Source organism: Somniosus microcephalus, chromosome 4 (assembly GCF_052327205.1).
Source record: "Somniosus microcephalus isolate GS21.2 chromosome 4, FLI_Smic_1.0, whole genome shotgun sequence".
Taxonomy (NCBI): domain Eukaryota; kingdom Metazoa; phylum Chordata; class Chondrichthyes; order Squaliformes; family Somniosidae; genus Somniosus; species Somniosus microcephalus.
In genome coordinates, this window is record NC_140990.1 from 199,983,230 (window position 1) to 199,997,467 (window position 14,238).

The following is a 14,238-nucleotide window of genomic DNA, read 5'->3' on the forward strand; positions in this document are numbered from 1 at the left end:
TACCTTCTGTTGTTCCAACTCTGGCCTCCTTTGCATTCCCCCTCCCTCTATTTCACCTTCAGTGACACAGCCGTTGGCTATCTCAGCCCCACACACTGAAATGCTCTCTCTAATTCTTTCTACCTTACTACTCCTCTTTGCCACCAACTGCAAATGTTTCCTCAAAACCAATCTCTTTGATCTTGCTCATGGTCACGAGCCCTAACTCTTCTCACAAGGATGAAAATTTTAAAATCGAGACATTGCTGGACTGGGAGCGATTGTAGGTCAGGATGCCCAGGAGTGATGGGTGAATGGGATTTGGTGCGAGTTAGGATACAGGCAGCAGAGTTTTGGATGAAAGATTTGGCAATAATCTGTCTCTCAATTTACAAATTATAGTACATATTATGTCCAACAGAAGAAAAGTATTACAGATTAAAGGGCTCAGATTCTACTGTGCCATTGTGCTGGTGGAAGTTTGTGTGGTGGGGTAGAATTTCCACTCTCAACAGACCCCATCCCAAATCATGAGAATGAGGTCTTTTAAGTAATAGAGACTGTCACCACGCCTGCCTTGGCACTATTGGGGCAACAGTTCAAGAAGGCGGCTCACAACCACCTTCTCAAAGACAAATAGGGCCAGCAACGCCCACATGCTGTGAACAAATAAAAAAACACCACATGGACATATCAGAATCTCGGAGCAGCACCCTGCTGCTCAGAAATGGGGAGACAGAGAGTCCCTAGGCTAAAGAGGTGTAAGGGGAAAAGTGTTTTTTATTCCCCAGATATCTGGCCCCTTTTAACCATGACTCTTGACCCTTCTTGGATCGATTGCTGTTTGCTTCTTCAACCTTAGGCCCTAATATAGGCCCACAACAGAACCTAGACCCGCTGTCAGACCCAGTGGGTCATTAGTGTTGCTCCCGACAGAATTTCCAGGAAACATCAACAGAAATACCCCAAAGGTGTTGCCGTAACATAAGACAAGAGAAGAAGCACCCGCCATCAAGTGCAATTTGCTGAGCGGCCTTAAAGTTATGGAAACCAGGCAGATCTGGATTATGCCCCAAATTAAAGCCCCCCACTACCTCACCATCTGTATTGGCCTAAAATTGCGTGAAAATGATCACACAATTTGCGGTGGTAAACAATGTTGTGATAGATATCTAATGTAAGATTAACCACCTAACACACAGTGATGAAATTGTGAGTGAGTTATGGAGAATCATCAGCAGGAGCTACTTTTTCTATTGTACAGCTGACACTGGCACATTCATTTTATTACCTTTCTTTCCCTGAAGCTGCTAGCAACATTTAAGTGCCACAAAAAATTGAAGTAAGATATCCTCAGATATGATTTGGTCATTCTGATGTTATACTAATGTAAGTCTGGCCTTTATTTACATAGAATTACATAAAGTCTACAGCACAGAAACAGGCCATTCGGCCCAACCAGTCCATGCCAGTGTTTATGCTCCACACAAGCTTACTCACATCCCTCTTCATCTAGCCCTATCAGCATATCCTGCTATTGCTTTCTCCCTCGTTTGTTTATCTAGCTTCCCTTTAAATGCATCTATGCAATTCGCCTTAACTACTTCTTGTGATAGCAAGTTCTACATTCTTACCACTCTTTGGGAAACCATTCATTTCCACTGGTATTTCCCACAGGAGTGTGATAAATAAATCTATTTACACAACTAAGAGTCCAATGCTAATTGAACAAGACAGTAAACAATCCAGGTACCTTCAGCGATAGTAACTGCTGGAACAATCATCGTTGACAAAGGTGTCATTGCTGGTGTTGATAATGGTGTCATCACCTGATTCTGTATATCGGGCAGAGAGCGGAATTCCTTTAGATTGAAGACCAAACTGGGATCACTTGCGATCTCTTTTATCTGTGCTGGATCTGCATTCCTGGCTCCTACAGCAAAGGTCATTACAGCAGCTCGCTTTAGGGCATCTGCCGATGATTTGATATCATCTCTGGACCTTCCACCAGTGAGTAGCACCAATATCTGAGGAACACCTTCCTCTTTCCTACTTCCTGCAGATTTAGTAAAGTAGTTTCTAAAGACATAGTCCAGTGCTGCCCCAGTGTTAACTGTTCTGCCACCTTTCACTTTGAGCCCCCTCACGTGATTCACAAGCTCAGCTTTTGTTGAGTAACTGTTTAGATAGCATTCCGTTTTTACATCATCGCTGTACTGTGCCACAGCTACTTGCACTCTGTCATTTCCAATGTCCAAGTTCTCAATTAGCCTGGTGATGAATCCACGGATATGAATAAAATTAACATTCCCAACATTAACTGATCCATCGATAAGGAACACAATGTCACTCCTGGTCACTTCCTGGGGTACAACTGGAAAAATAAAAAGATTGTGATTCACAGCAGATCACATGAAGTCTCTAGATATTGTATAAAAGCAGCAGAATGCCTGTTCTCACTGGTGGATTGCACTGTGAGAACTTATTCAATTCTGCATCACATGGTTCTGTCTGTTAAGGAAACACACTGCTTCTTTTAAGTTACTGTGCTGGAAGCGTACTGTGTCATGTTTAACCAGTGTTATGAAGACCATCACTGGTCATGTGTTTATAAGGTGCTTTTATGTTATCATCATTCTCATTCCAGTCTTGTGAAATTGATCTCCACGGACTGCTTTCCTCCATTTACATGTGTCTTCAGTGTAAGGTCTCTCGATAGGCCTGCTGGGCCTCTTAATTGAAGTGCAGAGACCTATTTGTTAAAGCAGTGCAAATGCACAAGAGAGAGATAGGAGCCACTTATACCCTGACATACTCATATAGCTACATTTTTGTGGGTCTCCAACGCTCTAATTTCTTGGCACATGAGTTATTTATGCTTACAAGCACAGCCGCAGACAGGAGAATTGCACTCCGCTGTCAGCTGTACTCCTCTGGCATAAAAGCATCTTATATAGACTGGTAGAAGGTAAATGATTGGCTTGACTCAGTATTAGAGCCAACACATACTGAGTGTGAGTTCCTGTGCAGTAACTTGGTGCATCAGTGGTAAACTGAGTAGTGGAACATTTTTACGCACATCCCCAAAATTCCTTGCAGCACCAAATTGGTTTAATGCAAGTCAACTCGCATGTCCTGCAAGATGTGTTTGAATTATTTAAAAGCTTGTTAAACTCAAATAAGAAATGTGCATGTGGTTGTCTTCCAGCCCACATCATGTTAATGATGCTCATGCTAAGGTGCTGGAAAGGCAGTGGAGAAAAGTGGCGGATGTCCAGCAGAAAGCCGAGCAGAAGACATTGTAAGGATTGACTCTGTTCTTTCAGTACACACAGCAAGTCTTGTCTTGCAGGAGGAAGAGCAATGAAAGGGGATGATAACCCAGAGAGGACTAAGGGTACAGGAGGACAATCAATGGAATCCACTGCACCCCTGCGCAGCATGTCTACCATTGGTGAAGGAACAACCTTGACCTCACCAGAAGCAAAGTGCGAGAAGGCTGTCTCACCAAAAAAGCCATAGATAAATTGTGCCATCACCTGGTCCCAAAGCTGCCCTACAAAGAGCAACCAAAGCACCTCATTTCGTGTAGTGGTAAAGTGACTGGTGCTCATTTTTTTTCTTTTTATGCAGCAGGTTCCTTCCAGGCAACTGCAGGAATCTTGGCAATGACCAGTTTGTGGTTCATTGTCACATTACCCTGGTCGCAGTCACCCTGTTTCAACCTGATATCGAAAACATAGAAATTCTGCACTGGTATCCAGCAGCAAAAGATACTGACGGGTTTTTTTTGTAAGATGTGGCATTCCCAGTGTACAGGAGGGCAATCAATTGTATCTATGAGGTCCTTCAAGCTCCTGTGCAATAGTCACTGCCAAATAATTATGCATGAGTGCATGGTTTCCAGGGAGTGCCCATGATGACTATATCTTAGGGAAATCAAGGTTTTCTCCATTACTCCAGGTTAGACAGTTGCATCTATGGAGAAAATTGATACCCACTCCAAATTGTGACACCACTTCTTTCCCCATCTTCCCAAGGAAAGCGCATGCAATGACACACATGAGGAGGCAGCAACGCAGCTTAGCAGGTATTTGGCATGCTAAAACATTGGGCTGAATCTTAACTCCCAAAAACAGGTGGCTTGGAGTCGGGTCAGAGGTAAAAATTCAAGAAATCTGAAACAGGAACTGAACCCACCCACATCCGGTTTAAATGGAGGCGGGAGGAGAGCGGTCGACCAATCCACTCGCAGGGGCCAGGTTGATCATTTAAATATTATAATGAGACTACGTGAGTTCATTTTAACAGTCATTCTATTTTCAACTCGCCGGCCAGGTTTCCAAGGCCTCGGGAAACTCGGCAGCTGAAAGATGGCGAGAAGGGCTGAATGCATGAGATAATTGCCTTTACAGCACTGCTTGTGGGCTAGGAGCAGGAGTGTTTCCTGCAGGCCCAACAAGCTACACAGTAACCACCCCACCCCCCCCGCCCCATGATCTGTAGTGCCCCCCCTCACCATCGGACCCTCCCGACAACCATCCACTGTTGGGTGAGGCTAGAACTAGGGGGCATAATCTAAGAATAAGGGGCTGCCCTTTCAAAACTGAGATGAGGAGAAACTTCTTCACTCAGGGGGTAGTAAATCTATGGAATTTGCTACCCCAGAGAGCTGCGGAAGCTGCAACATTAAATAAATTTAAAATGGAGATAGACAGTTTCCTAGCAGATAAGGGAATTAGGGGTTACGGGGAGAGGGCAGGGAAGTGGACGTGAGTCTAGATTTGGATCAGCCATGATCCTATTGAATGGCGTAGCAGGCCCGAGGGGCCATATGGCCTACTCCTGCTCCTACTTCTTATGTTCTTATGTTCTTATCCCCCGCGATCACACCCCCCTGCAATTGGACCCATCCTGACCACCAGCTGCCCCCCCCTCCGACCACAATTGGACACCCCCCTGACCACCATTGGACACCCCCTCCGACCACCAGCTGCCCCCCCCAATCATTATCTGCCACCCCATGATCAGAACCACTTCCCCCCCAACCCCCCATGATCGGAAGCCTCCCCATGGGCGGAAGCCCCCCACATGATCGGGACTCCCCACATGATCGGAACCCTCCCCACGATCTGAATCCTCCCCCGCCCACTAGACCTAACTGCTCCCAGCCCAGCTTGGCTGCGGCCTTGTGTGGCAGGCTTCCTCACCCGACAGGCCACCAGCTTGTCAATCAGGCTGGCTGTAGGCCAGAAACTGACAGAAAAATATTTAAAGGAGACTTGCAGTTAAAAACTGCAAATCGTTCATGAAACTCATTTTTCCGGGTTCCCGACCTCAAAACAGCTCCCCCCGACCCCGCACCCCACCCCCCCACCCCCGGCACGGGATGTGTCTCCGGGCTAAAATCCAGGCCATTAGTTCTGATGCCTGTACCACTGCAGGGGAGTTCTGCAATATACCCTGGTAAGAGTTGGAAGAATGTTAATGGTGTGCTGCATGCTGAACAATATGAATGTTTGTGGAAAATAAACAGCAACCAGTTATGGCTCAGGAGGTGGAAGCAGACTATGATAACAAGGACCTAGCAGAAGCTCAGCAGCTATGGCAGCAAGTATCATGAGTTTGACAAGCTTTGATTAAGTATTCCTTTTCTTTGAAGTCTATCTTTGTTTCATTGGATTTTTTTAAAATTCCACAATCATTCCTATTAGCGCTGTTCAGATGGAAACCATTGATATTGAAAACCAACAATGACCATAATGTCTAGTGTCTTTATTGAAAATAATAATCAAGGTGCGCTGTGTGTTTAACATGTGCCACAGGGCCTAACCTTATGGCAATGTGGACATGAAGGTATTTGTACTCTGCTACTCTACATAGGTATGAAGGTCGCTTGAGGACCTGATGCACTTGGCCTGGTACTTCTGCAGGTCTTGATCTGTAAATCTTGATTTGTGTCTTTTCTTTTCTCCCTTCATTCCTCACGGAAATCACACTCTCCACAGCTGAATTGGCACAAGTGTGCTATTTATACTGGATTCAACAGCTATTTAACTCCACTTAGTTGTGTTTTACTTTCAGCACATCCTAATGGACCATGAGTTTCCAGGAAATGCCAAGTGAAATTGGACTATCTTGCACGTGTAATTATAAAAGGGCAAAATTGTTACCTCTCATTGAATACATTACTTGTAATTTCAGCACATTTCCTCCTTTCTTTGTTTGGGATGTCTATGTCAGTTAAGAATTGATGATTTATGTCTTTCATTCAACTATTTGAAACCTATCACAGGTCAGCTTTATTTTCTGCTTCTATAAAACTAGCATTTAATTAAATGATAAGGACATGACATGGTCATTCGACCTATACCGGCTTCTTCCATGAACCCTATGGCCGGAATTTTGCCGGCGCTCGGGGGGCGGGTTTGGAGGTGGGACATCCGGCAAAATCGCAAAGATTGACAGTGGGTCGGTAAGTGTGGCGTGTTGTGAGACTGCAGTAATGTTTATGCATTGATGACAACTGCAGAAGTGGTGTGAAGGATCCAATGGTGCACTGGTGAGTTTCAGAGGTAAGAAAATGTTGGGAAATACATTTTTAAAGCATTTAGACTTTTCTGTAGGTAACAAGTTTTGAATTGTATGTGTAGTCCCACCTCATTGGGAGAACCTCTCTCACCAGTGATAGATCGCTTCTGTAACCTCACCTACAGCTGCCATCTGTTCTAGCCTAAGGAGAGAGTTACTGGAGAGTCTGTGTGCAAGGGCTTACCTTTGTGCAATGATTGTCAGTGTTTGCAGCACCTCAATGCTGTCAAACACTGAAAAATCAACTGTCAAAAAAAATTGTGCGTGATCCCTTTAAGAAAACCGGCAGATGATGCGTCATCAAATGACGTCATCTGACACCAGCTTCCTCTTAATTGGCTAGCAAGCCCGCAGGGTGGACTTAACAAGGCCAATTCACATAAAATTATGTCTGTGGGCCGGATGTAGTTGGGGGTGGGACTGGAACCCGGAAGGCAGATGAACCGCTCCCAAGCCGCCTCGAAGCATAAATTCGCGGCCTATATATCTACCAACCATGGACTCTACCCCATCTAATCGCTCAAGAGGAAGTCCTTTGTAAATATTATACTCCTTGATTCTCAAAATAAATACGAGCAAATTTCCAGAATATTCATCCATCTTCATATCTTCACTCGACCCTGACCTGCACAAATAACCCTCCCAACTGTTGCCTGCTCCAGCTGTAGAGAACCAGGGTATTTATCCTCTGGAGCCTATAGAGGCATTGTTCTGACTTTGTGCTTCCAGTGGGGAACCACACTTTCTTGGCGATTAGAAGCAATTTGGGCCTGGTTCTGCATGACTTTCCAACGACTAAAACTAACAGTTGGAAATTCATGCACATCACACGACTGACGTTCCAATATCCACTCGGGTGTGCAAGGCTCCCCACCAGGAGTATAGTTGGAAAATTGTCTCATATATCTACTCCCACATAGAAACATAGAAGATAGGAGCAGGAGTAGGCCATTCGGCCCCTCGAGCCTGCTCTGCCATTCAATGAGATCATGGCTGATCATCCAAATTCAGTACCCTGTCTCTGCTTTCTCCCCATATCCCTTGATCCCTTTAGCCTTAAGAAATATATCCAACTCCTTCGTGAATATATTTAATGAATTGGCCTCAACTGCCTTCTGTGGTAGAGCATTCCAAAGGTTCACCACTCTCTGGGTGAAGAAATTCCTCCTCATTTCTGTCCTAAATGGCTTACCCCTTATCCTTAGACTGTGACCCCTGGTTCTGGACTCCCCGACCATTAGGAACATCCTTCCTGCATCTAGTCTGTCCAGTCATGTCAGAATTTTTTAAGTTTCAATGAGATCCCCTCTCATTCTTCTAAACTCCTATGAGAATAAGCCCAATTGACTCAATCTCTCCTCATACGTCATTCCTGCCATCCCAGGTATCAGCCTGGTGAATCTTCGCTGCACTCCTTCCATGGCAAGAACATCCTTCCTCAGATAAGACGACCAAAACTGCACACAATACTCAAGATCTGGTCTCACCAAGGCCCTGTACAACTGCAGCCAGACACCTTTGTTCCTGTACTCAAATCCTCTCGCTACGAACATACCATTTGTCTTCTTAACTGCCTGCTGCACCTGCATGCTTACCTTCAGCGACTGGTGCACAAGGACACCCAGGTCTCATTGCACTTCCCCTTCTCCCAGTCTATTACCACTCAGATAATAATCTGCCTTCCTGTTTTTGACACCAAAGTGGATAACCTCGCATTTATCCACATTATATTGCATCTGCCATGCTTCTGCCCAATTACCCAACCTGTCCAAATCATCCTGCAGTTTCTCAGCACCCTCCTCACAGCACACACGCCCACCCAGCTTTGTGTCGTCTGCAAACTTGGAGATATTACATCTAGTTCCCTTGTCTAGATCATTAATATATATTGTGAATAACTGGGGTCCTAGGACCGATCCCTCTGGTACCCCACTAGTCACTGCCTGCCACTCGGAAAAAGACCCGTTTATTCCAACTCTTTGCTTTCTGTCTGCCAACCAGTTCTCTATCCAAGTCAATACCTTGCCCCCAATCCCATGTGCCTTAACTTTACATGCAAATCTCTTATGCGGGACCTTATCGAAAGCCTTTTCAAAGTTCAAATACACCACATCCACTGTTCTCCCTTATCTATTTTACCAGTTACATCCTCAAAAAATTCCAGTAGATTAGTCAAGCACGATTTACCTTTTGTAAATCCATGTTGACTTTGTCCGATCCTGTCACTGTTTTCAAAGTGCTCTGCTATTACAACTTTTATAATGGACTCTAGCATTTTCCCCACTACCGACGTCAGGCTTACCGGCCTGTAATTCCCCGTTTTCTCTCTACCACCTTTTTTGAATAGTGGGGTAACATTAGCTACCCTCCAATCCATGGGTACTGTTCCAGATTCCATCGAATGTTGGAAGATGATCAGCAATGCATCTACTATTTCTAGGGCCACATCCTTAAGTACCCTAGGATGTAGATTATCAGGCCCTGGGGATTTATCGGCCTTCAATCCCGTCAATTTCCCTAACACCATTTCCCTACAAATACTGATTACTTTCAGTTCCTCCCTTTCATCAGACCCTATGTTCCCCGACATCTCTGGGAGGTTATTTGTGTCCTCCTTTGTGAAGACAGAACCAAAATATGTATTTAGTTGGTCAGCCATTTCTTTGTTCCTCATTATAAATTCCCTTGATTCTGATTGCAAGGGACCTACGCTTGACTTCACCAATCTTTTTCTCTTCACATATCTATAAAAGGTTTTACAGTCAGTTTTTATGTTCCCTGCAAGCTTACTCTCATATTCTATTTCCCCTTCTTAATTAATCCCTTTGTCCTCCTTTGTTGAATCCTAAACTGCTCCCAATCCTCAGGTTTACTGCTTTATCTGGCCAATTTATATGTCCTCTCCTTGGATCTTGTGCTATCCCTAATTTCCCTTGTTAGCCACGGTTGAGTCACCTTTTTTGTTTTATTTTTATGCCAAACTGGGATGAACAAATTCTGTAGTTCATCCATGCGGTCTTTGAATGTTTGCCATTGCCTATCCACCGTCAACCCTTTGAGTGACATTCCCCAATCAATCCTACCCAACTCGCGCCTCATACCATCGTAGTTTCCTTTATTTAAATTCAGGACCCTAGTCTCTGAGTCAACTACTTCACTCTCCATCTTAATGAAGAATTCTATCATATTATGATCGCTCCGACCCAAGGGGCCTCGTACAACAAGATTGCTAATTAATCCAATAACCTGTTCTGTTCTCAAATGGATATTTACCCTGTTTGCTTTGAAGGAGTGAAGTGACTTAGTTTCAAATAATATTGCTGGGGTCTGTTCCCAATACCCACTGCTCTGGTGGTAGGGGTAGGTGGGAAAGACTTTTGTGTCTAAAGTCTCACTTCAGGACTGTTATTTTAAACCTGTGTCTCCTGGTTTTGTGCTCAGTCTGCTACTAAATTTCTCAAAGACATTTACCTTCAGTGGGAGGAATTGGTTCTTCAATCACAAACACTGCTCTAACTTTAGATAGCAGCTCTTGTTGAATAGTTTGCAATTCCTGGAAGTCGCTCAGTTTCAAAACAGAATCTGGATTAGATACGATCTGGTGTAGCTCTGATGTATCTGCACTCTTGGCTCCAATAGCAATGGGCACTATACCAGCCTGTTTCACTGCATCTGCTGCCTGTCCAACATCATCTCTGGATTTCCCAGCAGTGATGAGCACCAGGATTTGTGAAGCTCCAGCATCTTTTCTGCTCCCAGCAGATGGATTGAAGATGTTCTTTGTGACATAGTCCAGTGCAGCACCAGTGTTGAGGGGTCTTCCTTTTTTTAGTCTGAGCCTGTCTATTGCATCCAATACCTCATTTTTAGTTGAATGACGATTGAGGCCAAATTCAACTCTTGAGTCAGTACTGTATTGTACCACAGCAACTTGATCTTTGTCAGGTCCAATATCGAGCTCCTGAATTACTTTAATAAGAAATTTACGGACTTCAAGAAATGATCTCCCCATTGCAGGAGAGCCATCGATTAGGAAGACAATATCTCTTTTCGAGGCTGAAGAAAGTCAAAATAAAATGAATATAGATAAATACAATGTAAATATTTGGCTAAAGATTCAAGGTGTATATTGAGGAAATATTAAGTGAATGTTCAAAAACAATTACAGTAATTTGAAATTTAAGTACTATTCACTGCTGCACTGTCTGTTTTCTGTACCTCACCCTCATTAGGATGCAATGCTGTTCATTTGAGACCATATCATTATACCTTAGAAACCTCTATTGCTGATAGTGTGGATGAACAGTTAACCTATTTGTATAATATTCCTTTGTTTGCTATTTTAGCAAAAATGTTAATCCATTTAAAATAATTGGGTTAATGCCCATGTTAATATATTTAACACAGGTATGTCCTACGAACATGTTAAACTTACCTTCTCCTAATTTTCCCAATAGTAATTTCCAGGCTTATCATTTTATAAGTGGATTATGAAGAGCTAAAATTATATTGTTAATCTTATGTATAAGTTTGGACATCTTGGCCTTCAATTCCCTTGAAGGTTCTCCTGATTTCTCAGTATAACTTTGGCAGCAGAACCATCAGTTCTTGGGTTACTGAAGAACAGCCAGCACAGATTTGTAAAAGGCAAGTCATGTTTAACAAATTTAATACAGTACTTTGAGGAAGTAACCAAGCGATGCCCATAACCCAAGAATTAATTAAATAAATGTGGTGCTTCCAATGTTGAACTCCATGCAACAGAAATGCTCATTGGAATATCGGGCACACATGCCAATGCATAATGAAGGTGAGCACCCATTTCACAATGTACTAATCAAGCTCACTATCCTGTGTGTCTGAGAGTCAGGTCAGTGCTCGTGTCTTTGAAGGTCTTTGCCAGACGGGCTACATTATAAAATATGACCCTATGCCCCAAAATAGAAACATAGAAGATAGGAGCAGGAGTAGGCCATTCGGCCCCTCGAGCCTGCTCCGCCATTCAATGAGATCATGGCTGATCATCCAAATTCAGTACCCTGTCCCTGCCTTCTCCCCATATCCCTTGATCCCTTTAGCCTTAAGAAATATATCCAACTCCTTCTTGAATATATTTAATGAACTGGCCTCCACCACCCTCTGTGGCAGAGAATTCCACAGGTTCACCACTCTCTGGGTGAAGAAATTCCTCCTCATCTCAGTCCTAAATGGCTTACCCCTTATCCTTAGACTATGACTCCTGGTTCTGGACTCCCCGGCCATCGGAAACATCCTTCCTGCATCTAGTCTGTCCAGGCCTGACAGAATTTTATAGGTTTCGATGAGATCCCCTCTCAATCTTCTAAACTCCAGTGAGTATAAGCCCAATCGACACAGTCTCTCCTCATACGTCATTCCTGCCATCCCAGGTATCAGCCTGGTGAATCTTCGCTGCACTCCTTCCATGGCAAGAACATCCTTCCTCAGATAAGACGACCAAAACTGCACACAATACTCAAGATCTGGTCTCACCAAGGCCCTGTACAACTGCAGCAAGACACCCTTGTTCCTGTACTCAAACCCTCTCGCTACGAACATACTATTTGCCTTCTTAACCGCCTGCTGCACCTGCATGCTTACCTTCAGCGACTGGTGCACAAGAACACCCAGGTCTCTTTGCACTTCCCCTTCTCCCAATATATTGCCATTCAAATAATAATCTGCCTTCCTGTTTTTGCCACCAAAGTGGATAACCTCACATTTATCCACATTATAGTGCATTTGCCATGTTTCTGCCCAATCACACAACCTGTCCAAATTGTACTGGAGCTTCACGACATCCTCCTCTCAGCGTACCCTCCCACCCAGCTTTGTGTCGTCTGCAAATTTGGAGGTATTACGTCCAATTCCCTCGTCTAGATCATTAATATATATTGTGAACAGCTGGGGTCCTAGGACCGATCCTTGCGGTACCCCACTAGTCACTGCCTGCCACTCGGAAAATGACCCATTTATTCCAACTCATTGCTTTCTATCCGCCAACCAGTTCTCTATCCAAGTCAATACCTTGCCCCCAATCCCATGTGCCTTAATTTTGCATGTTAATCTCTTATGCGGGACCTTATTGAAAGCCTTCTGAAAGTCCAAATACACCACATCCACTGGTTCTCCCTTATCTATTTCACCAGTTACATCCTCAAAAAATTCCAGTAGATTAGTCAAGCATGATTTACCTTTTGTAAATCCATGTTGACTTTGTCCGATCCTGTCACTGCTTTCCAAGTGCTCTGCTATTACATCTTTTATAATGGACTCTAGCATTTTCCCCACTACCGATGTCAGGCTTACTGGCCTATAATTCCCTGCTTTTTCTCTACCAACTTTTTTGAATAGTGGGGTAACATTAGCTACCCTCCAATCCATGGGTACTGTTCCAGAGTCTATCGAGTTCTGGAAGATGATCAGCAATGCATCTACTATTTCTAGGGCCACTTCCTTAAGTACCCTAGGATGTAGATTATCAGGCCCTGGGGATTTATCGGCCTTCAGTACCATCAATTTTCCTAACACTATTTCCCTACAAATATTGATTTCTATCAGTTCCACCCTTTCATCAGACCCTATGTTCCCCAGCATCTCTGGAGGTTATTTGTGTCCTCCTTTATGAAGACAGAACCAAAATATGTATTTAGTTGATCTGCCATTTCTTTGTTCCCCATTATAAATTCCCCTGATTCTGACTGCAAGGGACCTATGCTTGACTTCACCAATCTTTTTCTCTTCACATATCTATAAAAGGTTTTACAGTCAGTTTTTATGTTCCCTGCAAGCTTACTCTCATATTCTATTTTCCCCTTCTTAATTAATCCCATTGCCTCCTTTGTTGAATCCTAAACTGCTCCCAATCCTCAGGATTATTGCTTTTTCTGGCCAATTTATATGTCCTCTCTTTGGATCTTATGCTATCCCTAATTTCCCTTGTTAGCCACGGTTGAGTTACCTTTTTTGTTTTATTTTTATGCCAAACTGGGATGAACAAATTCAGTAGTTCATCCATTCGGTCTTTGAATGTTTGCCATTGCCTAGCCACTGTCAACCCTTTGAGTGACATTCCCCAATCAACCCTACCCAAATCGCGCCTCAGACCATCGTAGTTTCCTTTATGTAAATTTAGGACCCTAGTCTCTGAGTCAACTACTTCATTCTCCATCTTAATGAAGAATTCGATCATATCATGATCGCTCCAACCCAAGGGACCTCGTACAACAAGATTGCTAATTAATCCTTTCTTGTTACATAATACCCAGTCTAAGATGGCCTGATCTCTGGTTGGTTCCTCGACATATTGGTCCAGGAAACCATCCCGTAAACGCTCCAGGAATTTCTCCTCCACAGTATTGTTACTAATTTGGTTAGCCCAATCTATATGTAGATTAAAGTCACCCATGATGACTGCTGTGCCCTTATTGCACACTTCTTTAATTTCCCTTTTAATGCCATCCCCAAACTCCGCCTTACTGTTTGGAGGTCTCTATACCACTCCCACTAACGTTTTCTGCCCCTTAGTATTTCTCAATTCTACCCATATAGATTCCACATCATCAGAGCTAATATCCTTCCTTACAATTATGTTAATCCCTTCTTTAACCAGTAATGCTACCCCACCTCCCTTTCCTTTTTGCCTATCTT

At 43.6% G+C, this 14,238-nt stretch overlaps 2 protein-coding genes across 3 annotated transcripts in view; both read right to left on the reverse strand.

Annotated features, from left to right (window-relative positions):
• Positions 1 to 2,343, reverse strand: part of LOC147120127 (collagen alpha-3(VI) chain-like) — a 147,646-nt gene extending 145,303 nt beyond the window's left edge. Inside the window, exon 1 of one of the 2 annotated variants that reach the window (XM_085985685.1) lies at positions 1,733 to 2,343. In XM_085985685.1, coding sequence (XP_085841811.1) covers positions 1,733 to 1,928 — 196 coding nt within the window. In that variant the 5' untranslated portion in view covers positions 1,929 to 2,343. The remainder of the gene's footprint in view (positions 1 to 1,732) is intronic. The other variant, XM_085985686.1, reaches the window with a different exon arrangement.
• LOC147120128 (collagen alpha-3(VI) chain-like) overlaps positions 1,943 to 14,238 on the reverse strand; it is a 94,579-nt gene continuing 82,283 nt past the window's right edge. Inside the window, exons 8-10 of the mRNA XM_085984207.1 lie at positions 10,042 to 10,626; positions 2,127 to 2,353; positions 1,943 to 2,035 (exon numbers count right to left, since the gene is read on the reverse strand). Coding sequence (XP_085840333.1) covers positions 1,943 to 2,035; positions 2,127 to 2,353; positions 10,042 to 10,626 — 905 coding nt within the window. The remainder of the gene's footprint in view (positions 2,036 to 2,126; positions 2,354 to 10,041; positions 10,627 to 14,238) is intronic.